General features: G+C 39.8%; 1 protein-coding gene across 10 annotated transcripts in view; it reads left to right on the forward strand.

Annotated features, from left to right (window-relative positions):
• PPP1R12B (protein phosphatase 1 regulatory subunit 12B) overlaps positions 1-25688 on the forward strand; it is a 215298-nt gene that overhangs the window by 48031 nt on the left and 141579 nt on the right. For all 10 annotated transcript variants that reach the window (XR_009217139.1, XR_009217140.1, XM_058533822.1 and 7 more), the window contains exons 2-6: positions 5581-5711; positions 11345-11463; positions 21428-21587; positions 22893-23037; positions 24083-24157. Coding sequence is in view for 8 of the 10 variants with exons in the window: in XM_058533822.1 (XP_058389805.1) it covers positions 5581-5711; positions 11345-11463; positions 21428-21587; positions 22893-23037; positions 24083-24157 (630 nt within the window). In the remaining 2 variants the exon portion in view is untranslated. The remainder of the gene's footprint in view (positions 1-5580; positions 5712-11344; positions 11464-21427; positions 21588-22892; positions 23038-24082; positions 24158-25688) is intronic.

Genomic DNA, 25688 nt, shown 5'->3' on the forward strand with positions numbered 1-25688 from the left:
GGTGTTTGGCTGATAAATATTCGTGTGAAAGAATTTATGCTCTTTGCTGTTATCTCCAAGCACTTAGGGTTTTCAACATAAAGTAGAAATTATATAATTTGGGGAATATATATGTCAAATTATATAAATTATATGTAAATTATTATTATTGAATTATATAAATTTGGGGAGGTAAAGGATAAAATAGTGAAAGGTATGGAATGGGGATGTATTACCAGCATCATCATTTCCCAACACTTTTGTCAGCACGATTTGCTGAAATCAAGGCAAGCGTGGGCTAAACAGCCCAAACCAGCAGGTGTTATGCTGCACAAAGCGCAGCTTCTGGTGTGTCATCTGCCCTGGCACCTGGAACGGGGTTCTGTGGGGAAGAGAGCTGTTCTGGGGCCAAGGCAGGTAGTTTGAGCAGTGTTCTGAGACACAGCAGCAAGGTCAGCTCTTGGAGCCAGCAGCACTTGGTGGTGGTGACAGTTGCAGGCTATTTTGGGAGCGGGGGAGGCTTTGTTTTATAAGGCCTTCTCTGTACTCCCAGATTTAATCCTGGCACTGATCAAGTCACTTTTGCCTTTGATATAGAGAGAGAAGTATTAGGTACAGTAGAGAGATCATAGTGCTCTTTCCCCATTTTATTGGTAAAATCAAGTATTTTTTCTTGGTGATAGCTGGTCATTGCCAAGGAAATGTGATATGCTAATTTTAGGAAGCTTTAAGTTATTCCCTGGCAACTTTTCTAACAGCTCTATGGACTAATAAATAATATCTCCTTTTCTTAAAGAGCTTAAAACAAGTTGTTACTTTAGCAATATTCTGTGTGTCTTCAGGAATGCAAAATAGAAGGAAATGGACGTAAAAGCCACAGCAAAAGGAATTGGGTGCAAAGAATGCAAAGAAGGATTTTCCAGTTGCTATCATGAGTAGCATCAGGCACTTGTTTAGGGGCTGGCCCAGCGGCATAGTGGTTAAGTTCACACACTCCACTTTGGCGGCCCAGGATTTGCAGGTTCAGATAGATCCCAGGCACGGACTGATGCATCGCTTGTCAAGTCATGCTGTGGCGGCATCCCATATAAAGTAGAGGAAGATGGGCACAGATGTTAGCCCAGGGCCAATCTTCCTCAGCGAAAAGAGGAGGATTGGCAACGGATGTTAGCTCAGGGCTAATAGTTCAGCACTAATCTTCCTCACAAAAAAAAAAAAAAAAGAAAGAAAGAAAATCTTGTTTAGCCTCCTTTGCGTGTTGAAGAAAAGGAACGACCCATCTGTCTGTAGGGTTCAGTATGTCTCTGTGCGGAGGCATGGTGCTGGAGTCCCTGGCCCTGGGCGAAGTTTTATAGGTGGGCGATCTGCCCATCTATCATACCTCAGTCGTGCATGAGTCAGCAGCGCAGCTGCAGAGGGAATGGGCAGAGGGCATCTAAATTTAGTCATTATTCACTTGAGAAGGTTTTCAGGGACTGTTTGTCTCTCCTCCATGCTTTAGTCATATTCCTTCTTCTGGAGGTAAAAAAAAAAAAAAAGAGAGAAAGAAAGAAAAAAACCCAGAGAACAGTCACTCCAAGATGTTTCGTGAGAGTGAATTCCTACAACTCTGTTGATTAGTTTCTCCAGGATGATTCTCTTTCAGCTTAACCGTTGTACCTGCTATTTTATTCACATAGCTCCTGAACTTTGGAACCTGCAGGATCCTGGACATTAGAGAGGGAATTTTCTGAAGTCAGACTTAGCAGACAAGCTCTAAATCTTGCTAGTTCAAAGATATTTTTAACCAAACTGCCTTCCCCCCATAAGATACTGGAGGTGGAGGAAGGCAGTGATGGGTGAGGAGTAAGTACAGTTTGTGCCTTTTCCCGGGGAAGTTGCTATTTGTTAAACTGTGGGCTTAAAAACAACGTCAGGCAGTATTCCAAGGTTTGTCTCCTTTAATCCTCACAAAATTCTATAAATTAGGTGGTGTTTGCGTGCTGTTGATGAGTGCACTGACGCTGAGGTTAGATCTCTCACTCGAGATTATATGCATTGGCAGAGCTGGTATGCAGACTCAGATCTGTCTGACTCCAGAGGTCGTGCTTTCAACAATATACTGTCCTTCTCTTTGTGGAGGATGTGGGGGATAATTGAACATTTTTTTTCTCTGCTTTATTTTCTCTGAGATGATTCTTTGGAGATTGATGATCTGCCAGATTACATTGCAGATTAGGCCAGCTTGTTGTTGTCCTCTCAGATGTCCTCACAGTGTCATTCTTACAAAAATGCTGTGTCAAGGATTTGAGATTCATAGACAAAAATATCATGAAGCTGAAAAGGAAGAGAACTAAAGTCATGATGGAGTGAAGGAGATTAAGAAAAGGAAGGGAGAGAAGTAAGAGGGAAGGAAAGAGAAAAGATAGGTTTCCTCTCGTTTGATACCTGGGCTGGCTGGGCTTATTTTAGGCTCTCTGGAATTTGGCTGCTGTCATCTTCAAAGGGCAAAGAATGATCTTGAAAACACTGGCTTCCAAAAGTCTGCCTGGGGGTGGCGTGGCCGTTGGAGCTAAGCTTTTAGGTTCTGCTTTCAGAGCCAAAAAAATTTTGCAACCAAGCAAGAAGCAGTTGACCCAGCTGCTTAACACAGGTTAAGACGGCACATTTGACGTTCTTGATATAGGAGTTGATTATTACATAGGCAAAGAGTGTACTTACCCTCTAAAATACTTTCTTCTCCTTGGACTTCAGTACCTTGTTGAAAAGTACCCCCTTCCATCCTTTCATCTAAAAGTCTTTATTAACAGTTTTTAGTGAGGTGGCTAAATCTTCTCCTATGGGATTGCAGACTGGCAGACATGCGACAGATGAGAAATTCAGTGATAAGTATAATTATGAAATATCTTAAAATATTATGAATAGTTATGAAATATTTTACGTGGCGAAGAGGTAAGGAGTAAATGGGGAATGCTTGTAGAAGGTGATAAACCATAGAAGAAATATAATTTTTGGAGCTGCTTGTTGAAAAGAGACCGTTATGAATATTGGCTGTAAAAGTCATCAGGCCTCAAAAGGTCAGCTTGGAGGAATATATTATATTGCAGCAAATCAAATCTAGGCACAAATTTTAGCTAACTCAATAATTACAGAAAGAGTTTCAGATAGTTTAGGAAAAATGAACAGAGATGGCATTTGTAACCAGAGTTACCTTATTAAATTTTTATCTGAAATGAATCAGCCTTTTTTCATCCATCCCCTTCTTCACGGCAGGATTGACATGAGGTTTATGTCTGGACTCTGGAAGGAGTTCCCATAAGTTCTCTTGTTAATATATGTACTACTTAAGTCCCATAGTTAGAAAGGTTCTGGAGTTCTAACTTTAATTCTTCCACAGTAATCTTTGGTGTTTAAACAGTTGGTCATTATCGCCATAAAATATCCCTTGGTGTGTTTGATTGAAGACAGTGGTTTTCAAACTGTTTGATCTCAGGATTCCTTTACACTCTAAAAGTTTATTCAGGACTCCAGAGAACTTTTGTTCATATGGGTTATTATATATTACGGAGAAATGTAAAAAACATGTACTTATTAATTCAGTTAAAATAGCAATAACCCATTACCTGTTAATATAAATCACATATTTTAATTGAAAATAACTAGATATTTTCAAAACCAAAAAGTAATGAGAAGAGTGGCATTGTTTTACATTTTTACCAATCTCCCTTAATGCCTGCATTGCCCAGTCTCTTGTGATATATTGTTTTGATTAAAGTATATAAAGAAAATCTGGCCTTGCATAGATATATATTTGGAAAAGGGAGGAATATTTTAATAGCCTGTTCAGACAATTGTGGATATTCTTCTTAGATGCTATACTAAAACTCCAACAAGTAGTAGTTTCTTAAATATTAGTTGCAGTGTGGAATCTGAGACCACATCATGGCCTTTTCTTATTTTATGACATTGAAATCAAGTGGTCTGACTTGTACTTTGAATGAATCTTTTACCCATGCATGATTTTCTAACACCATACCCTTGATTGTTTGGAAAATGTGGGTTCATTGACTTACGCAGATCTTCCAAATGTTAATACATTTCATTATACGATATTAACTAGTCACACTGGTTGTTAGTCCCACTGATCTCGTCAGAAGAGTGAGTATTAGGAAACTGTCAAGCTCATGGTAGTGGATATGTTTCCCAAAATTCTAATTTCACTTGGATGGTCAAATTTTATCAATGGCAACAAATACTAGTTATTGTCTTTGAAGTGACGGGCTCACCTTGTTCGTTTTCAAGTCTTAGTCATAATTTGTCGTCAGTTGTTCTTTTGAGTAAAGAGAGCATTCTGTGAAAAAAGCAGGTAGTTGGTCTTGCCGCTCAGACAGACGCACAGTGCTTTTCCTTCGAGCCGACCGTCGAGCTTCGGGGGCAGTCATGGCGCTTTGTACATACTTTCTGTTTGGCCATACGGAGTGTTAAAAGGCTTATGATCAAGGGTTGAGATTTAATAAAATCAGTGATTGTTAGTGCTTCATCAAGGTCATTCCTAAGTGAAACTGGCTTTTTTTTAACTGCCAGTGCGTGGTGGGGAAGAATACAGTCCTGGTCTCCTTGGATGCCACTGCCTTGGTTCATGCTGAGGCTCCACACCTTCACCCACCACGCCTGTGCATCATCAGTGCAAATGTCAACAAATAATATCTTCATGTTATTATGAAAATCTTTTTGATCTGGATAATTGTTTACCAGCTTAAGTTTTAACCTTTTTTTTTTTTAGTTTTTCTGAAAAGGAGAGAATTAAAAGGCAAGTTTAAAAATAAAGAAGTCTTATTTGTTTTTAGATCCTGAATTATCCCAACTGTTTTGGAAGCATCTAAGCCTTGATAATGATTACCTTTATCAACCTTTTTATTCTGTAGATATGTTCAGACAGCCTTTTGGTCTTTGCGGATCTCATTGCTCCTTGTGATTGTTTCTTTTCAGCTTTTGGTGGGTTTGAAGCCTCTATTCAAAAAGCTCCTCTGCTTTCTCCTAATTGTTGCTGTGAGATGGGCAGCTGAGGACTACCCATAACTGCAAACATACTTTGCCATATTATTTGAAGCCCTTCAGAAAATACATGAAAAGAAAATACACATTTCAGTCTGAAGTGATCACCTCATTCATCCTTTTTCACGAAAGCAGGGATTGTTTAGCAACTCTAGAATTTTAAGCTACAACTTCCCACTAAGAAAATTGCATTTGATCCTATGTGACTATTTTCCTTTCAAATTCATAAGCAAATTAGTGGTTCCCAATATTGTAATATGATGAAGCAGCTCGCCCATTTTAGTTCTTTAGAAATCACTTTCACAATTAATCCTAGTAGTACTGTACATAACAGTAATATCATCGTACCTGTTTGACAGCTGAGATGTTGAGGAATGGAGACAATTCAGGAGTTTGCATAAGCTCACAAAGCTTAGAGGTCGTACTCTGGACATTTTTATCAGTATGCAAGAAATAGAAATTAATATGTCATTAGAACTGCTACATTGTCAGTGCCCAGAGCAGTGACTGGCAGTAGTAAAACTCAGTATGTGCTTGTTGAGTGAATGAATGGACTTTTCTTTCCAGGCCTGTATTGATGAAAATTTGGACATGGTGAAGTTTCTGGTGGAGAACAGAGCCAATGTAAACCAGCAGGACAACGAGGGCTGGACACCCCTTCACGCAGCAGCTTCCTGTGGCTATCTCAACATAGCAGAGTGAGTCTCTGTGGGTTTGCATTTTTTGTAGGAATAGCCTTCACTTCTCTTCTGCTCTTAAGAATTTCAATTTCGTAAAGAGTTATCTCTGTTTATTACAAATTATAAAAGTAGGAAGTTGAATTATTTTTAAGGAATAATTGATACTGTGTTTTACCTAGCTGCTAAATCCACAGTATTTTAGTTGAAATTTTTTGTTTGCTTCTCTTTTCGGGTAATTCATATTTGTTGGGATGTGCAGAGATGGCTTCTCTCTGTTGCACTGTCTGGGTTCACTTTTTGCGCAACTAAAAGCTAGGCATGTATGTAGGCAGGCCTCGGGATTTTTTCTGGACTTCTTTGTAAATCTCTTTTATTGTTTTAAAAAAATCAGTACTGGGGGCCAACCCAGTGGCGTAGTGGTTTAAGTTCACGTGCTCTGCTTTGGCGGCCCAGGGTTTGCAGGTTTGGATCCCCGGTGCAGACTGATGCACCACTTGCCAAGCCATGCTGTGGCAGTGTCCCATATAAAGTAGAGGAAGATGGGCACAGACCCAGGGCCCAGGGCCAATCTTCCTCTGCAAAAAGAGGAGAATTGGCATCGGATGTTAGCTCAGGGCTAATCTTCCTCACGAAAAAAAAAAAAATCAATTCTTAGTACAAATGAAGGTGGAGAATGCCTGGCCTACTGATCACAACACTCAGGTGGTTGATGGCGGAAGAATGAGCCTAAATGTATGGAACAAAGGAAAGGCAGGGATTGGCATGTGCCCTCACATTGGTGAGTGGTGTGTTTATTAAGACACACCAGTAGCTACTAACCTCCGTGACAACTAGTTGCCCCTCCTTTGGGCAGAAGAATCCTTACCACATGGTGTCTGGGATATAAGAGGTACTAAATAAATGTCTGTTGAATGAAAGAATGATCAGGGAGGTTATTTTTAAATAGAAAAGAGACTTTGGCAGTTGAAGCATCTTTCAAATGAGGCAACTGAATGTATTCTAGAGGAGAGTAAATTTAGATTGATAAGGTAAATTCCCTACATAAAATCGTGATATTCTGTGGTCCTTTGAAAATCAGATTGCTTGTTTTAAGGCATTTTTCCATATGATTAGCACTCTATTATATCTCTCTTACTCAGCAGGGAGAACCATGCTGGCAGCTGTGTAGAGGTTTGCCTGAATTTCTTGGGGGAGAGCCTATGTCGCTGGGTTGCTTCGGAGCCAGGGAAGCCCAGTGGGAGAAGGAGACAAAGGGAGGGTCAGAGCCAGAGAAACAGTAGGCAGCAGCACTGGTGTTCGACTGGGCTGCTTGTTCTAAAAAGTGGATGACTGGATTGGCCCCAAAGCCAACAGAAGTGAACAGTGCATTTTCCTCAGTCTTGGTTCTTTACTCTGTTCTAATTCAGTAAAAGTCAGTCATCCCTTCATTCCCTGGGTGCCCTCTTTTCAGAGTCTCATAGGAAAGGCTCTGGTTCTCAGCCTTACCCCCCAGTGCTGGCATTCTGATGCCTAAGTGTTAAGGCAGCTTCCTTATAGAATCGTTGTTCACTTTAAAAATTTATCTGAGAAACATTTATAGAACACGTTAGCCCCTTATTATTGATATTTAATTATTTGTTTAGGTGGCTTGTTTCGGACTTTTAGCTACCAAATCTCATTACATTCCAAGATTTCCCCTTTTTTCCATTGGAAGGTAACAAGCAGAGCTCATGCTTAGAATTAGGATAACTTGTGTTGGCATTATCCATGGAGTCTCTTTTTTTTCTCCTTTTGTGAAGCTGAGTACAGAGAATGATTATAAGTGCTTTTTTACAGTAGTTTCTTTGATTCATCTTTGTGGATGAACACAGTTACTTTAGAAATAAGTTCAAAATTTAACAATCTCTTGCCCAAATAAGTATTACCTGGAATGAAAGGAATCAGTGAGAGTTACTATTTCCTCGTACAAATTATTACTAATTAGACATATGAAAATCTGACCAGGAGAGAGATGATCCAGACCAGAGTCCATTGCACGAATGAGGTGGTGGTAGGGATGGCCTTTTCAAATTTATCTTTCATTACGCATGTCTTATTAGACAGGTTTTGACTTTACTGTCATTATTTATTTATTTTCTATGCAATGGAAAAGAATCTCATTGCTGATTTTATTCATGTTGGTTGCTTTACCTCAGGGCCTATAACCAGTGTTTTAGATAAGATTAGCCCTTGGCCATTTTGTCATTTTTCTTTTTGTATCTTAAAGATCTTAACCTTTGCACTCTTATTCCCAGAATCGTTAGGAATTCTAAATTTCAAGGGAGTGGGAATGAACAAAACGCAAACTGGCTTTCTAGGAAGAATCCAAGTACATTATAGTTCATGTTTTGTGATGACCTTTTTTGTCTCATTTTTAACTCAGTAGGATATATTTTTATTTTATTTATTTATTTTGTGTGTGTGTGTGTGTGTGTGTCTGAGGAAGATTAGCCCTCAGCTAACATCCGATGCCAATCCTCCTCTTTTTGCTGAGGAGGACTGGCCCTGGGCTAACATCTGTGCTCTTCTTCCTCTACTTTATATGGGACACCGCCACAGCATGGCCTGACAAGCAGTGCATCAGTGCATGCCTGGGATCCGAACCTGCAGACCGTGGGCCGCTGAAGCGGAGTGCGGGCACTTAACTGCTATGTCACCAGGCCGGCCCCAGGATATATTTTTAAAAAGAGGTTTAGAGGCTATTTTTTCCTCATTTTAGTTTGAGTTCAGGCTTATTGCTGATTTACATTTTTATTACCAGTAAGTGTTTAACTTGGAAGCAGCAGAATGACCCAAGGGTACAGCATTTAATTTGACTTTATAATTTATTGGGATGCTAATTTATTCTGAGTTTCTTTTTTAACACATTTCATTTTCTTTCTTCCTCCCTTAGAATAGTAGCAAAAAGACCTAATATCAATGATGAGTTAGGTAGGATAGGAAGGCTTCCTTTTCTTTTCTTTTTTGTGAGGAAGATTAGCTCTGAGCTAACATCTGTTGCCAATCCTCTTTTTGCTGAGGAATATCAGCCCTGGGCTAACATCCATGCCCATCTTCCTCTGTTTTACATGTTGGATGCCTGCCACAGCATGGCTTGATAAGTCGTGTGTAGGTCCGCGCCTGGGGTCTGAACTCACGAACCCTGGGCCGCCGGAGCTGAGTGTGCAAACTTAAGCAGTACACCACTGGGCCGGCCCTAAGGCTTTATTTTCTAAGGGGCATATTTATTGAGCTACTGGGTATTTCTGAGCCACTGGGTAACTATAAAGATTCTCAGGGGTAAAGCAAATATTACTTCATAGGTTGATATTTATTCTTATTCAGGTAAAAGTGTAAAACTAAAGAGATTTTTACTTTATTTTTTTTCTAAAAATAGTTTAGGAAGGTAGACTTACTTAACAGTAATCTCTTTCTTTTTTTCAATCAAAGTTTAATAATATGTCTACATGGGAGAAACCCAGGAAAACTGAGTAATTCCAATCTCTTTCTGATTCATGGTGAGCCAGATCACTTTCTAGAAATGAGTCTTTTTGATCATGGGCCTAAGAACATGTCAGAAAAGGGAAAAGTGAGAACCTGTATACCCAGGTGACATTGTGCCTGATCCTGTAAGGGATGGAATGGATGTCAGAGCAGAGTGGTTAAGATGTTTCATTTATTTCAAGCAATATTTGTGGAGTGCCAAAAGAGAAAGTGTCAGGTGTCGTGGCAATGATAATGGTGAGGAAGACACAGTTGTTACCATCAAGTAGCTTTCAGCCTGATCGGGCAGTTGCGTCAGGATACAGTGTATGTCATGACAGAGGTCCAGAATTAGTGCTAGTGAGGGGTGGGGGTAGACGGTGGATTAAAGGAAGGAGAGAGAAAATGCAATGAGAACAGGCAAAGGCTTCATGAAGGCAAAAGCATTTAAAATGTACCTTGAAAGATATGAAAAGTTTGTAGACAGGAAAGGAGAAGGAGAGGGTGTTTCACCCAGTTGGAAGAAAAAGCTGAGTGAGAGTGGGATGTGTTTGGGAACAGTAAGAGGTTCAATTTGATTAGAGTATAGGGTATGGTCAATTCAAAAACCAGTTTTTGGGTGCTTATTGCATATTTTATTTGCATTTTGGTTTTTCAGGGTGGGGAGGTGTAGTTGAATTTTCCTTTGGCCTGAAGGAGGGGAACCAGAAAAGAGGAGCTATTGAATATGTGGAAATGAAGGGGCAGTTGATGGACAGAGAACTGGTACTCGATGGAATTAAGAATACAGTGAGAGGGAGTTAGCCTTGGAATTGAAAAAGTCTGTCTTCCTCTGAGAGTGTGAAGGAAGGAAGGAAGGAGACAGCTAAAAATTAGATGAATTGTGAATGCCTTTGCACTTTATATATGTGGAATTGATCTATAAATTAAAAACATGTATTGGGGCTCTATTATATTAGGTAGTAGGCACTGAGAAAGCAAAAACATGGTCTTAATCTAATCTTTGTTGATTCTTTCTCTTCTGCCAACTCTTTGAATACAATGGGCATACATCGATTATCTTTTTAAAATCTCCTATGGTGTCTATAATGTACCTTAAATATAGTAGGGGACCAATAAATGTTTACTGAATTGTTGAATGGTTGAGGTCTAATTTAAGTAGTTTTTCTTTCCCCTTTAAATACTTCTGAGTATTTGATAGAGCTCCCAGCATTATTGGGATTCTCACTGGCCTGAAAGTAACTTGATCTAGTGAAAAGATGAACTAGATCAACTAGTTCAACTAGATGAACTAGACTTGAGATCAAAAGACTGGGGCCATAACCTCTGCCATTTGCCACCTATGTGATTTTAAGAAAATTACTCAATATTTAGGACCCTCAATTTCTCAAGTGGGGGTAATACTACCCACATTGCCTACTTCATAAAATTGTCTAAGGCTCATTATATAACTCTATGTGAAAGTATTTGGAAAATCAAAAAGGATCCATGTAAGGTATTGAAATTATCAAACCTTTCTTCTTCAGGATCAACTATTTTATTTTGATATAGAATCTAACTATTTAAAACTTAACTATTTATTTCTTTAGTAATTCAGTTTCCTCTTAGGGTGTAGAAGATTTCGTGTGGATGGCTGGTTGAAGGGAGAGTTTTATGGAGGCATAATTTAGGCGTATTCCTGCAAATTTTAGTTCATCCTTTATTTTTCTATTTTCATGCCACAACACAACTTAATGTACTATGATGTGGCATTGGGAAGTTTTCGTGAATATTACTTCTTTACATGTCTTCTGGGGACTCTCATTCTCAGTATTACAGGTGTAGTAAGTCCTTTTGGGAACCTGTGTTTGGACTTCAGGGATGGTGGATGAGTTTTTAGGGCTGCATATCTTCCTTATGGTATTTAGAAAGTCTCTTGCTATCCACTGGGTGCGGTTAGGAATATAAATGTGAAAGAAATCCTGTTGGTTGATGTCAGGAAGTAGAGAAGCTTCCAGTACTAATTATTGAAGGCTAATGGAGTTAGAAATTAATAATTCAAGCACCTTATCTGGGACCATATTTAAAATCTCAAAATAGAGGCCTTGCTCTGCATTGAACCCCAAAAACGTGAGTATGAATTGATATTAAACTGACAGAGATAATATTGATCCTGGATCATGTTTGCACAGGTATTTCATTAGCCATGGAGCCAGTGTGGGTATTGTGAATAGTGAAGGTGAAGTCCCCTCTGACCTTGCAGAAGAGCCTGCCATGAAGGATCTTCTTCTGGAGCAAGTGAAGAAGCAAGGTAACCTAAGGGATTAGAGGAGCCAGGAGAGACTCTCAAACATTGCTACTTACAGAAAATAATGCATTTACTGTATAGAATTCTTCATTATCATATGCTAGGAGAGGATTAGATCTGTCTACAGAGCATTAGTCATCAATTGTCAACATCATGTATCTTCTTACTGACTCACATGGAAATAGACCAAATGACAAAAGGATGACCCATCATTCCTTGTGTTTGCCATTCTGAGGTTGTATACCCATTGTATATTTAGGAGTGTCCTGATTATTCTTTGATGATACAAATTAGACTGATGAGGAGCATGAACATTTCTTACTGTGTGTACATGGTATTGGATTTTGCTATACATTGTAATGTCCAAAGAGAAGATGGGATACAGCGTAAATTTGAGTTTTTGCCAAATCTGTTGATGACTTTGTGTCTTTTCTCTTGATGAGAGCTGAAAGTGGTACTGACATAAAAATAGACACATAGACCAATGGAACAGAATAGAGAGCCCAGAAATAAACCCATGCATATACGGTCAACTAATATTTGACAAGGGAGCCAAGAATACTCAGTGGAGAAAAGATAGTCTCTTCAATAAACGGTGCTGGGAAAATTGGATATTTACATGCAAAAGAATGAAACTGGGGCCGACCCCGTGGCTTAGCGGTTAAGTGCGCGCGCTCCGCTACTGGCAGCCCAGGTTCCGATCCCGGGCGCGCACTGACGCACTACTTCTCCGGCCATGCTGAGGCTGCATCCCACATACAGCAAGTAGAAGGATGTGCAACTATGACATACAACTATCTACCGGGGCTTTGGGGAAAATAAAAAAAGAGGAGGATTGGCAATAGATGTTAGCTCAGAGCTGGTCTTCCTCAGCAAAAAGAGGAGAATTAGCATGGATGTTAGCTCAGGGGTGATCTTCCTCACACACACAGACACACAAAAAAAGAATGAAACTGATTCCTAGCTCATACCATACACAAAATAACTCGAAATGATTAAATACTTAAATGTAAGACCTGAAACCATAAAACTCTTAAAAGAAAACATAGGGGAAAAGCTTCTTGACATTGATCTGCACAATGATTTTATGATATGACACCCAAACCAAGAGCAACAAAAGCAAAAATCAATGAGTGAGACTACATCAAACTAAAACACTTTTGTGGGGCTGGCCCGGTGTGTAGTGGTTAAGTTTGCACACTCTGCTTTGGCAGCCCGGGGTTTGCAGGTTTGAGTCCCGGGTGCGGACCTATGCACTGCTCATCAAGCCATGCTGTGGCGGCGTCCCACATACAAAATGAAGGAAAATGGGCATGGATGTTAGCTCAGGGCCAATCTTCCTCATCAAAAAAACAAAAAAAAAAACAAAAAACTTTTGCATTGCAAAAGGCAACATACGAAATGAGAGAAAATATTTGCAAACCACATATCTGGTAAAGGGTTATGTCCAAAATATATAAGGAACTCATACAACCAAATAGTAAAAAATCTAAATAATTCAATTAAAAAATGGGCAAAGGACCTAAATAGATGTTTATTCCAAAGATATTCAGATGGCCAGCAAGTACATGAAAAGGTGCCCAACATCGCTAATCATCAGGGAAATGAGGCAAATCAAAACCACAATGAGATATCACCTCACACCTGTTAGAACGGCTATTCCAAAAAAACAAAAGACAAATACTGGTGAAGATGTGGAGAAAAGGGAACCCTTGTGCACTATTGGTGGGAATGTAAACTCTGGTGCAGATTCTGTGGAAAACAGTATGGAGGTTCTCAAAAAATTAAAAATAGAACTGCCATATGATCCAGCAGTTCCACTTCTGGGAATATATATGAAGGAAAGAGAATCACTGTCTTGAAGAGATATCTGCACCCCCATGTTCATTGCAGCATTATTTACCAAGACATGGAAACATGGAAACAGCCTAATTGTCCATCGATGGATGAATAGATAAAGGTGTGTGTGTGTGTGTGTATACATATATATATATGAATATTATTCAGCCATAAAAAGGCAATCTTGCCATTTGGGACAACATAGATAAACATTGAGGGCATTATGCTAAGTGAAATAAGTCAGACAGAGAAAGACAAATGCTGTATGATCTCACTTATATGTGGAATCTAAAAAAACTGAACTCATGGAAACAGAGAACAAATTGGTGGTTGCCAGGGGTAAGGGGTGGGGATGGGAGGTGGGAGATGGAGATGGGATTGGGAGAAATGGGTGAAGGTTGTCAAAGGGCACAAACTTCCGGTTATAGGATGAATAAGTTCTGGAGATGTAATGTGTAGCATGGGGACTATGGTTAAAAATACTGTATCGTATATTTGAAAGTCTCTAAGAGAATAGATTTAAAAAGTTCTCACCAGGCCAGCCCCAGTGGCCTAGTGCTTAAGTTCAGCACACTCTGCTTCAGCGACCCGGGTTCGGATCCTGGGTGTGGACCTACACCACTCTGTTAGCGACCATACTGTGCTGGTGGCCTACATACTAAAAAATAGAGGGAGATTGGCACGGATGTTAGCTCAAGGCAAATCTTCCTCAGCAAAAAAAAAAAGAAAAAAAGTTCTCACTACACACACACAAAATAGTGACTATATTAAGTGATGGATGTGTTAACCTTATTGTGGTTATCATTTTGCAATATATATAGACATGCACCACATAATGACATTTTGGTCAATGGTGGACCGCATATATGATGTTGTTCCCATAAAATTAATACCATATAGCCTAGGTCTGTAGTCGGCTATACCATCTAGGTTTGTATGAGTCCACTTTATTATGTTTGCACAATGATGAAATTGCCTAATGATGCATTTCTTGGAATGTATCCCCATGGTTAAGTGACACGACTGTATATAAAATCACTACGTTTTACACTTTAAACTTATACAGTGTTTTATATGAATTATAACTCAAAGTTGAGGGAAAAAGATATTTATGATTTACATCTTATTTCACTTTGAAGTAATTGACTGAGTTCTTCTGGTTTTCAAGAATCTCCTTTGTTTCCCAGTCTGATGATAGTTCCTAGTTTACAATAAGAGAGATGACAAGATTTCATCTTTTCAGGCCTTATTTCACTTATTATTAATACTCAGTATTCCTGTGACTTTATGGATTATGTACTGTCTCTTGGACATTCACAACTGTGAACAGCTGCTGTGCAGGAGATTCTTTATGGCAGGTAATCTGGGCTGTCTTCCTGGGTTTTTCATTTCGTGTGTGAAAATAGTTTTGATCACACAGAACCTCTGAAATGATCCCAGGGATCCCCAGGGGTTCCTGGCGCTATAATTTGAGAATCACTGATCTTACTTAATTATCAATCATGTTTATCTTGCCAGAGAGTGGTACAGTTTAGACCAATGAGGTGTAAGGAAGGGTTCATGGAGGCTTATGGAGGGGAAGAAGCTTCCTCACACCTAAGCAGAACCATAGGAATGAATCTCTCCTTTTTGCCAGCTGTGAATCAATCAGTATACAGCCTCGTTTATGTCTGGCCTCTCTCCTGTGACCTGGGGGGACACCAGCTGTAAACTGACTATGACTCTGCACATGGGAGAGGAGAGATTAAGACACTTCAGTCCTTGCTGGTGCCACTTAACTGCTAGATGGATCCAGATGGAAGCCCTCCTGCTCTGAACTTGTGCAGACGTGGGGTGGTGACTCAAATATCTAGAGTGGCTTTGAGCTGGGTTTTTCTTTATACTGCCAAATGCATGGAGAATGGTATATATGTTTTTGAAAAACTTGTGTGTTTGTGGATTTCCAGCAGATGACAATGTGAGTTCCCATAAACCTCCCTGTCCCTTGTGTAAACATCTAGCAGTTAAGAGAAAAAAATGGTTAACAAAACTGATAAACATCTCCATGGACTAGAAACAGAAAGGAAACACAGAGTGGGGAATATGTTCTGAAGCTGAAGGCCTACTCAACTTTGGGAATGAATGGAAATAGAAAGTGACAGCAAGGAGTTTTAACTCTTGTGGGAAATAGGAATAAAACATGGTACACACATGGCAGAGGAGTGGAGCCAGATACCATATGAAATAGGGTTGGAGTGTGGGATGAGATATGACCCCCAAGAATGATTGAAGTCTGGAAAAAAATCTTCAAATGCTTTCTGAACCTGAAGCTGCTAGAGAGCTTTCACCAAAGTTGGCTGGATTGAACAGAAACAAGTGCATATCCAGGAGACAGACCTAGCCTAGGGCTGGCCTCAGGGCATTGACCTTTGGTATCCTGTGGGACAAAGACCCTGAGCACCCATGCAAGATCTGGCTTAGATCGTGGGCCGCTGCTGGCCTATGTGTAGGCACCTGCAATTCCGTGAAACAGGTAGGAGTGAACACAGAGAGGAGATGCTCTCATTAAAAAAACTTGCATTTAATATGAATTTGTATATAAAGCTTTCAAAGCATGTTAAGAAAAATAGCCAATACATTTAAAAAATTCAGAAAGCCTGAAAATCACCTCCAGAGGAAATGAAAATAAAAGAACATTCTGAAAAAAATAATTTTTAATAATCTTCCTTTAAAAGACAGTGCAAGACATTCAAATCTGTAATAAAATACATGCCACCCATAGAAAGAATAGGTTATGCAACAAAAATAAGCTGATGTGAATTAAATAAAAATAGATGTGTGAAAAATTTCAGAGTGCAGAAACATGCAGTAATCAGAGAAAACCATATATAAAATTGTTTCTTTTAAAAATTCTTCAGGTGGTTATCCCCAAACACTAAGGAATATTCTTATATTTTTATTTCTTTAATTTATCAGATCAGTCTCATAGAGGTGCTATTTATCACATGTAAGTCAACTTTTTATTCCCTTTTACCATCTTAAATTTTTGTTAACTTTTTTTTTTTTTGGTCATTTTAGAGGTAACCTTGGTAATATTAAATTTGTAGATAAATTTCTTGATTCAGCTATTTTAGGCAGCAGAAGCATCACTGGTTTCAGAGGGAGCACTTCCCTTCAGAGTTCCCCACTGAGGTCAGGGAACTGGGCTTTCTACCCCACAGTAACCGGTCACCAGGTGCAGGTTGACCCAGGGAGTGGGCGATGCCTTGGGCACGGTAGCTCCCTCCATGAGTGTTTGGGCTCAGTTGACTGTCTTGTTCTTTAGGATTAAGTGGTTCAGGAATCTCACATTATCAGAATACAGTGGCTTTACCTTGTTTGTGTACTGGCATTGCTTCTCTAGGAAGGGGAACCCTGAGGCGCAGATGCAAGTGCTGCCCTTGGGAACTGATAGCTCAGGGCCATGGATTGTGGGAGAAAAGGGACACCCAGCCAGGAAAGGTGTACAGCAAGGTCATGCTCTCTCTGTTACCACCCTGGTTGCTGCTGCAACACATGCCACAGAAGACACGGCTGGATGGTTGCTCTGAGGGTGCTCACTCCGAATGTGGGACTTCTCTAGATAATTTCCTTAGAACATCCACACTTTGCAGCAGTCCATGAAGGGGAAAAAGAAAAGGGAATTGAGCTATCCAGTTCCTTCCATCTTCTGTTTTCCTTTGTTGAGACTCACTCCATCAGAAAGCTGACTAGCCCTCAGATAATTCTTCTGGGGCTCCTGTTATGCGTATGCTAGACCAGAGTTGCACTGTCTGGCATTTCAGTGGCAACTCCAGAAGCCAGAGTCCACGTTTTGTTTTGTGGTATTTCATCTAACCCTGAAATGTTTGGACAGCTCAGCTCGAGTGTGATATTAACCAAGAGAAAGAGGAGTGAGGCAGTCAAGGAAATCTTAGCAGGCGCACAATTTGTGTTCTACACAGTTTGCTTTACTCCTGAGTGGAGAAAGCTGTTCCTTTATTCCCGCGTCCCAAAGTCCAGAGGGCTTTTACAGGTTTGGTGTTCAGTGTGCGTTTGCTATAGGGTTTTGGTGGATGGTCTTTATTGGTTTATGGAAGTTTCCTTCTATTCCTAGTCTGCTAATTTTTTTTAAATAAAATGACTGGGTGATGATTTTTTGAACAGCCTTTTGTCATACATGAAGAGAATATCGTTTTACTTTTTTTCTTTAATTATATTGATAGATTTTTTTCTAACTCTAAAACTGTATTTCCGGGATAAGGATTGCTTATGGATGGCCTGTTATTTTTAAAACACATTGCTGGGATCACGTCATTAGTTAACATTTTTGTTGGATGTCGTTTGTTTCTAAGTTAAGCTTGGTCCATGATTGTCTTCTGTTACTTTCTTCCATCAGTTGCTTGTATTGAGGTGATGTGAGCCTTATAAAAGGGTTTGGGAAACTTTCTCTGTAATTTTAGATTCTGGAATAATTTGGATAAAATAGAGATTATCTGTTTCTTGAAAGATTAGTGAAATTTTTTGAGCCCCAAGGTTTTTCAGGGATAGGGTTTTTCAGGGATAGGGGAGATTTTTATTACCAATTCCATTTTTCCGATATTTACTAGATTAATGAAGTGTTTGTGTTTCTTCTTGAAATAGAAAATTTTATTGTTATACAGAATTTTCCATTTTGTCTAAGTTTCCAAATTTATTATGATAGAGTTGCTCGTAATATTCTATGTTTTTGTATATATCTAGTTAAGTACTTTTTTCATTCCCAATATAGTTTATTTTTTACTAAACTTTTTTTTTATTCATCAGACTTGCCAGATATCTATTTTATTAGCCTTTTCAAGGAACATTTTTGGCAAAATTTTGGAAATTTTAATATGGACTGTAATTAGATGATTTATGGAATTGTTCTTAATTTGTTTAGCCATAGTGATGGCATCCTGGTTATGTAGGAGAATATCTTTATGTCTTTATGTCCAAGAGGTGTAGACACAAGTATTGAGAAGTGAAATATCATGATGTATTGGGGAGGGAGCGTCAGAGAGAGAGAAAGAGAGAAAACACAAGCAAATGGGACAAATTTTTTTTGATCGTTGCAATCTCTATCAGAATTCCAATGGCATTTTTCACAGAAATAGTGAAAACAATCCTAACATTTGTGTGGAACCACAAAAGACCCCAAATAGCCAAAGCAATCCCAAGAAAAACAACAAAGCTGGACGCATCACACTTCCTGATTACAAACTACTGCAAAGCTATAGTAATCAAAATGGTATGGTACTGGCATAAAAATAGGCACATACACCAGTGGAACAGAGTGGAGAGCCCAGAAATAAATCCTCAAATGTACGATCAACTAATATTGGAAGAAGAGAAACCAAGAAGACTCAATAGGGACAGAGTAGTCTCTTTAATAAAAAGTATTGGGAAAACTGGACAATCACATGCAAAAGAGTGAAATTCGATCCCTGTTGTACAACACTCACAAAAATTAACCCAAAATGGAGTCAAGACTTAAGCATAAGACCTGAAACTATAAAACTTCTAGAAAAAAACATAGGGGAAAACCTCCTTGATATTCATCTTGACAATAGTTTTTTGGATATGACACCAAAAGCACAAGCAACAAAAGCAAAAATAAGTAAGTGAGACTACATCACACTAAAAGGCTTCTGCGCAGTGAAAGAAACAATCAACAAAATGAAAAGGCATCCTATAGAATGGGAGAAAATATTTGCAAACTGTATATCTGATAAGGGGTCAATATCTAAAATATATAAGGAACTCATACAACTCAATAGCAACAAAACAAACAGTTGATTTAAAAAATGGGCAGAGGATCTGAATAGACATTTTTCCAAAGAAGATATACAGATGGTCAACAGGTACAGGAAAAGGTGCTCAATGTCACTAATCATCAGGGAAATGCAAATCAAAACCAAAATGAGGTTTCACCCCCGTCCTGTTAGAATAGCTATCATTAAAAAGACAAGAAATAAGTGTTGGTGAGAATGTGGAGGAAAGGGAAATCTTGTGCATAGTTGGTGGGAATGTAAGTTGGTACAGCCACTGTGGAAAACAGTATGGAGTTTCTTCAAAAAATGAAAAGTAGGGGCCGGCCCGGTGGCACAAGCGGTTAAGTGCGCGCGCTCCGCTGCGGCGGCCCGGGGTTCGCTGGTTCGGATCCCGGGCGCGCACCGACGCACCGCTTGGTAAGCCATGCTGTGGCGGCGTCCCATATAAAGTGGAGGAAGATGGGCACAGATGTTAGCCCAGGGCCGTCTTCCTCAGCAAAAAAAGAGGAGGATTGGCGGATGTTAGCTCAGGGCTGATCTCCTCACAAAAAAAAAAAAAAAAAAAAAAAAAAAAAAAGAAAAGTAGAACTACCATACAATCCAGCAATCCCACTTCTGGGTATATATCCAAAAGAATTGAAATCAGGATCTCAAAGAGATACCTGCACTCCCATGTTTATTGCAGCATTATTCACAATAGCCAAGATATGGAAACAACCTAAGTGTGAGTCTATGGATGAATGGATAAAGAAGATGTGGTGTGTGTATATATATATATATATATATATATATGTATGTATGTATATATTTGAATAAATAATATTCAGCCATGAGGAAGAAGAAATCCTGCTATATACGACAATATGAATGGGCCTTAGGGCATTAGGCTAAGTGAAATAAGTCAGACAGATAAAGACAAATACAGTATGATATCGCTGATATGTGGAGTCTAAAAAAGCTGAACTCATAGAAACAATGAATAGAATGGTGGTTTCCTGGGGTTGGGGGACATGGGGAGATGTTGGTCAAAGGGTACAAACTTCCAGTTATAAGATGAATAAATTCTGGGGATCTTATGTATAGCATGGTGATTATAGTTAACAGTACTATATTGTGTGCTTGAAAGTTGCTAAGGGATTTTAAATGTTCTCACCACAAAAAAGGAAATGGTAATTATGTGAGATGTTGGAGGTGTTAACTCTACTGTGGTAAACATTTTGTGATGTATGAGTGTATCAAATCAACGTGTTGTACACTTTTAACTTACATAACATTATATGTCGATTATATCTCAATAAAGCTGGAGAAAAAAATAAAATAAACCACTTACCCTTTCACCCCATCCATCTCCCTAAATCAGACAGATAATCCTTAGGTAGTTCACAGGTTCCATTTAAGAAGTGAGCTGGAAAGGAACAGATCAAGCATAGATAAAGCCTGCTCATGAGTATATAACCCTCTGGATGAGAATGTTTGTATTTAAGACATTTCATTTGTCTATAATGGGGAATGCTCTACCGCAGCCCCTTTTCACTGGCACCCATGTTGAAGAGTTGTTGGCTAAAGGGAGGAGTCCTTGGAGTTCCTCCATAATGTTTTAAAAGAAAACAACACTACATTCCCTTGGAGGTTTTAAGTGCACATCACCTACTCATCTGCTCTAGATTATGTAGCTTCAGGTCAGTGTATTTCCCTACGTATGCAAATGAACTTTAGAGGTAGTTTATTTTTTAAAGTATATCGTACCTGAAACCAAGATTTTTGATAACAATCTTATGGTGTAGCGAGTGGACAAGAGCCACAGACAGAGACCCAGGGTATCTGAGTTCTTGTCATAGCTGTGATGTGTTTTGTGGCTTTGAGCAAGGCACCAAACCTTTCTGTGTTTATTTCCTCATCTGTTAAATGGGGATGGTAATATTTATTACATTTACCTCAAAGGACTGTTGGGATACTAAAATGGTGGAACATGACTTTGAAATGTATAGCTTTGTACAGATACTGTAATATAAAAATAATGTCCCATTTGGTCTTTATGAAAAGAAATTGAAATTTAAAACTGAAAATTGAAAACTGAAAACAATTTTAGGTGTGTTCCCTTGGTGGATCTGCCATCACATAATATTTAACCTGGTGGTTTAACCCTGATAACACTACTGCAATGTGTGTAGATGACATCGTTCTTCTAAATGAAGAGTCAGTTTGATGAATACCCAACTTGATGGCGAAACTGTTATTTGTGCTTATATTCATGATGTGTTTTGAACCTGAGGAAAATATTCTGTCAGATTTAAATGGACCTTTAGTAATGTTGGCTGTCTGGTATCTGGTTTCTGTAGGAGTTGACCTAGAGCAGTCAAGAAAAGAAGAGGAACAACAGATGTTGCAGGATGCCCGCCAGTGGCTCAACAGTGGGAAAATAGAGGATGTGAGGCAGGCTCGCTCAGGGGCCACAGCCCTCCATGTGGCTGCTGCCAAGGGCTACTCTGAGGTCCTCAGGTATTGTCCATTTACATCAGTCAGGAGTTTGTTCAACTGGGTTTTGGAGGAGGGGGGTGAATTATAGTCTCAATTACGGTGTGTTTCTTTTGTTGTTTTCCTCTGTGATCATGCAGTCTTTTCTTATATTTTGCTGATATTCATCCATGGATGGTCTCCCTCCCTCCTACCACCCCTCTAGCTTCTCACTGACATGTATGATGTGAAACAGATTTGAGCTAGACTAGCCTAGTAGGTGACCTTGCATGATCTCTTCCAGCTCTATGATTTATCATTAATATCCATGCAACCTCCTCCTCTTGTGACATGTAATACAGGACAGACCTGTGGTCATTTTGGCCCTCTTTGGACATAGATAATTTCTTTGGACTCATTAGATTAATGATATAGGTCTTGAATGTACAGAGTCCAGCTAGAGTAAGGTAGTCAAACTTATATGAGGGGTTTCGATCCTGCTACTCTACGTGTTGTGTCTTTCCTAACATCTACACACGCTCTAGGTAGCTCTTGGTGCTCAGTGTTGACAGGCTTTCCCAATACATGGATTGGTAAGAGTGTTGAATGTGTAGTTGTCACCAGACTCTTCTCATGCTTCGTATTCCACTTAATATGGGGTTTCTAGTAGATGTGGCATGTGTGTTGGGACACCGTTTCCACCTGAGAGTGACATTCATACTCTGCTCACTTCTTGGAAGGTGTCTGGAGGCCCACGATAGAGGTAACCTCATTCAGCCCAGTGCCGTTTGGGGCCTCAGGAGTTGTACCTTTCCTGTTCCTTGCACACAGTTAGATTATAGCTTTAGAGTTAGCAAGAAGCAACTGAAGGTACTTCTGTGGGGTTGGAGGTATGAGAGTCTGCAGTAAACACGTGTCCTGCAAAGACCAACTGGAAAGCTAGTAAGTAAAGTGCCCTGAAGAGAACTGAGTTGTCATGTTCTGTGTACTTCCTCCCTGCACTGGAAGATGGGAAACACACCTTGTAATTGAGTTGTGTGGTTTGCTAATTGAATAAGGCTTTGGTTAATCTCAGGTACACACCTTTTCAAACACTTCTGTTATATGGTGTAATATGGATGTGCCTAGGAAATACCATATGACCTTTTGGAGAGGATTGATAAATATAGTCTATGATTGGTTCTCAGTGTAGTAGCTATGAAACCTGAACTGTGCCTTAGAGAGCAGAAGTAATCACAGGACCCTGGTGGTTCAAAGCCAAAATGTGAAATATCAATTATGTGATAGTTTATTTGGCAGAAAACTGTGATATAAAGGATATAAATGTTTTGTTTGTGGTTTTCTTCTTAGACTTTTAATTCAGGCTGGCTATGAACTCAATGTTCAAGATCATGATGGGTGGACTCCCCTCCATGCTGCTGCACACTGGGGAGTGAAGGAGGCTTGCTCCATCCTGGCAGAAGCACTCTGCAACATGGATATCAGGAACAAACTGGTTAGTAAGCCTGACCTTCTAAAAGTGCAATGAGATTGGCTGGGTCTCTAAGAACAAAAGGCTTAAAATCTCTGTTAAACTTCCAGGAAAATATAGATCACTGGGAGCTGTGGTTCTGCTTCCCGTGCCGTGCCCCCCACCCCTTGCCCCATTATCAACACAGAGATGTTTGCTATGTCAGATAGAACTCCACTCACCTAGCCTTCTGATTCTATTTGTGTTGAAGCCCCTAAAACAAACATGAAAGAAGATATTTGCCCTTGGCAAAAATGAACATAAGGGAAACCTAAGGCCACTGTCTGTGGTGAGGTATGACAGATTTTATTTCTTTTTGAATTCAAAGACTTTTAGTAGCTAAGCTCTATTTGCATCCAGTCATTAAAAAATGTTATAATGACAAAGTTCCTTGAGTTTGGCTGCATGTGTTATTCAGCCTCCCTTGAAGCAACGTAGAAGCCCTGAACTCCTGTCCCTGCCTCTCCTGATTGTCTAGGAATCTGGAGATGTGCTGCTTAATTAGTAGATGTTCTTATCTGCCTCATGTTGCACCTGGACCCAGGGTTCGTTCTGAGATTATGGGTTAGGGTCCTTAACTGTGCTGATGTTTCCTAAAGAGAGACCTCTCTCCCACCTAAAGGGAGATGATTCCTGTGGCTTAGTCCTTAGTGCACATGTGCCCTGGACCTCCTTCTGAGGCTTCTAAGAGCCCCTTGTTGAATTTATCGTAGCAATTAAGACCATTTTAGAACAGGTGCAAGTAGAGATTTCAGTTGATTATTTGCCAAGAGGCAATAAGCATTAGAAATGATGTGATTTCCTCAGTACTGTTTTACAGACTATAAGGCTCTATATTTAAAGGATTTGCTGTCTCTTGTTGTTTCCTCTGTGATCTCTGAAGGTATGATCACAACATGGAGTCGATTAGTTAGGGAAGCCGCTGTTGTTGGGGTCAGAAGCGTAGAGTGACTCTCGAATAGGTCTCTGATAGGGTCACGTGATCACTGCTTCTGTTTCCTCCTGGTCATGGTGCCCTTTTCTCTGCTAGGGCCAGACACCATTTGATGTGGCCGATGAGGGTCTTGTGGAGCACCTGGAGATGCTCCAGAAGAAGCAGAATGTGGTGAGTCTTGGGTTGATGCTTTTAAAGCTTTTGTTGCAGTTTGCGATTCATACCAGGTATCTCAGTCACTTGCCTTAGTTCTGTCTGCTGAGAGCTGAGATGGATGTATCTGCATTCCAGAGATGATAATTGTTCCCGTCAGGGACCATCAACAGTCTGTTAGAAGAAAATATCCCAAAGCCATTGTTGTTAGAGTTTACTAATTATAAGATGGCCTAGGAGCAGCTGAAGGTTAAAAAGAACAACACCAACAAACTAATAATTACCCTTGAGTTCTAGAAAATGAATGTGCTGTGTTTAAATCAGAGTTTTTTCCAAACAGGGAGTACCAGGGTAGAGGACATCTCATCACTTTTTTTTTCCTTATTGACTAAAAGGACATCTTTATTTAAAGTAAATTGATTACGGAGAGGAATATATTTCTTTCTCAAAAAGCAAACAAGCCCACGAAACTAAAACTGTCATTTGGCGATGGACAGTATTTGGTCAGTGATTCATACTTATTCCAGATTCGTCAGCTCTCCAGAATTCAATCCTCCTCTCCCTCGTCCTCCTTCTAAATCTTTCATTGTTTGGTTGCACATGCCGTTCTGCTTAGTGCTACCTAGGAGGACCACATGAGCATGGTACCCGTGTGCAGACTGCAGGATGGAAGAACCCACCCAGATCATCAGTGAATGATTTACATTTTCTACTTATAAGAGGAATGAGTGATTTGGGCGAGGAGAATAAAGGCCAGTCATATTAAGTGCTTGAGAATTTCCTGTTTGAACAGGGTGGGACAGAACAAAATCACTAGCTTTTCTCTGTGTTTTCCTTTGCGTGGGCTCTGGCTCAGGGCATGTTAACTCAAGTTTAGGACAAATGTAAGAAACTTAGAGCGGTTCTGAGTGAAAGAACCATATAGTTCAGTGATGAGACATCAACTATATTTAACCTCACGTGTGTTCAGCCTCATGTCTGGAGTGGTAAAGTAAAGATGCTGGTGACTTCAAGGCTCAGTGGAAAAGGTGCATATATAAAGCTCAGAAAATGCAACCTGTAGTTCTTTCTGTTTTCTCTGATGAGCAATTGGAATCACTAAAAGTGAGGGCTTTCCAAGTACAGTATTGGTGCTGTTATTTTTTTTTGGCTGGGGGGGGCGGGGGGAGGAAAATTAGCCCTGAACTAACATCCGTTGCCAATCCTCTTTTTGCTGAGGAAGATTGGCCCTGGGCTAACATCTGTGCCTATCTTCCTCTACTGTGTATGGGACGCCGCCACAGCAGTGCCTAACAAGCGGCGTGTTGGTCCGCGCCCAGATTCTGAACCTGCGAACCCCGGGCCTCCAGATGCAGAGTGGGCAAACCTAACCACTACGCTACCAGGCCGGCCCCTTGGTGCTGTTATTTAGCAGCAACAGCCTTACTAATATAAGATGTACACTTTGCATAGTTAAGTTTTTGTTGTTTTTTAAACTTTTTATTCTGAAATAATTTTTATTTTATTTATTTATTTATTTTTTTGGTGAGGAAGATTGGTCCTGAGCTAA

The sequence above is a fragment of the Diceros bicornis genome, chromosome 38 (genome assembly GCF_020826845.1).
Source record: "Diceros bicornis minor isolate mBicDic1 chromosome 38, mDicBic1.mat.cur, whole genome shotgun sequence".
In the NCBI taxonomy this organism is placed as follows: Eukaryota; Metazoa; Chordata; class Mammalia; order Perissodactyla; family Rhinocerotidae; genus Diceros; species Diceros bicornis.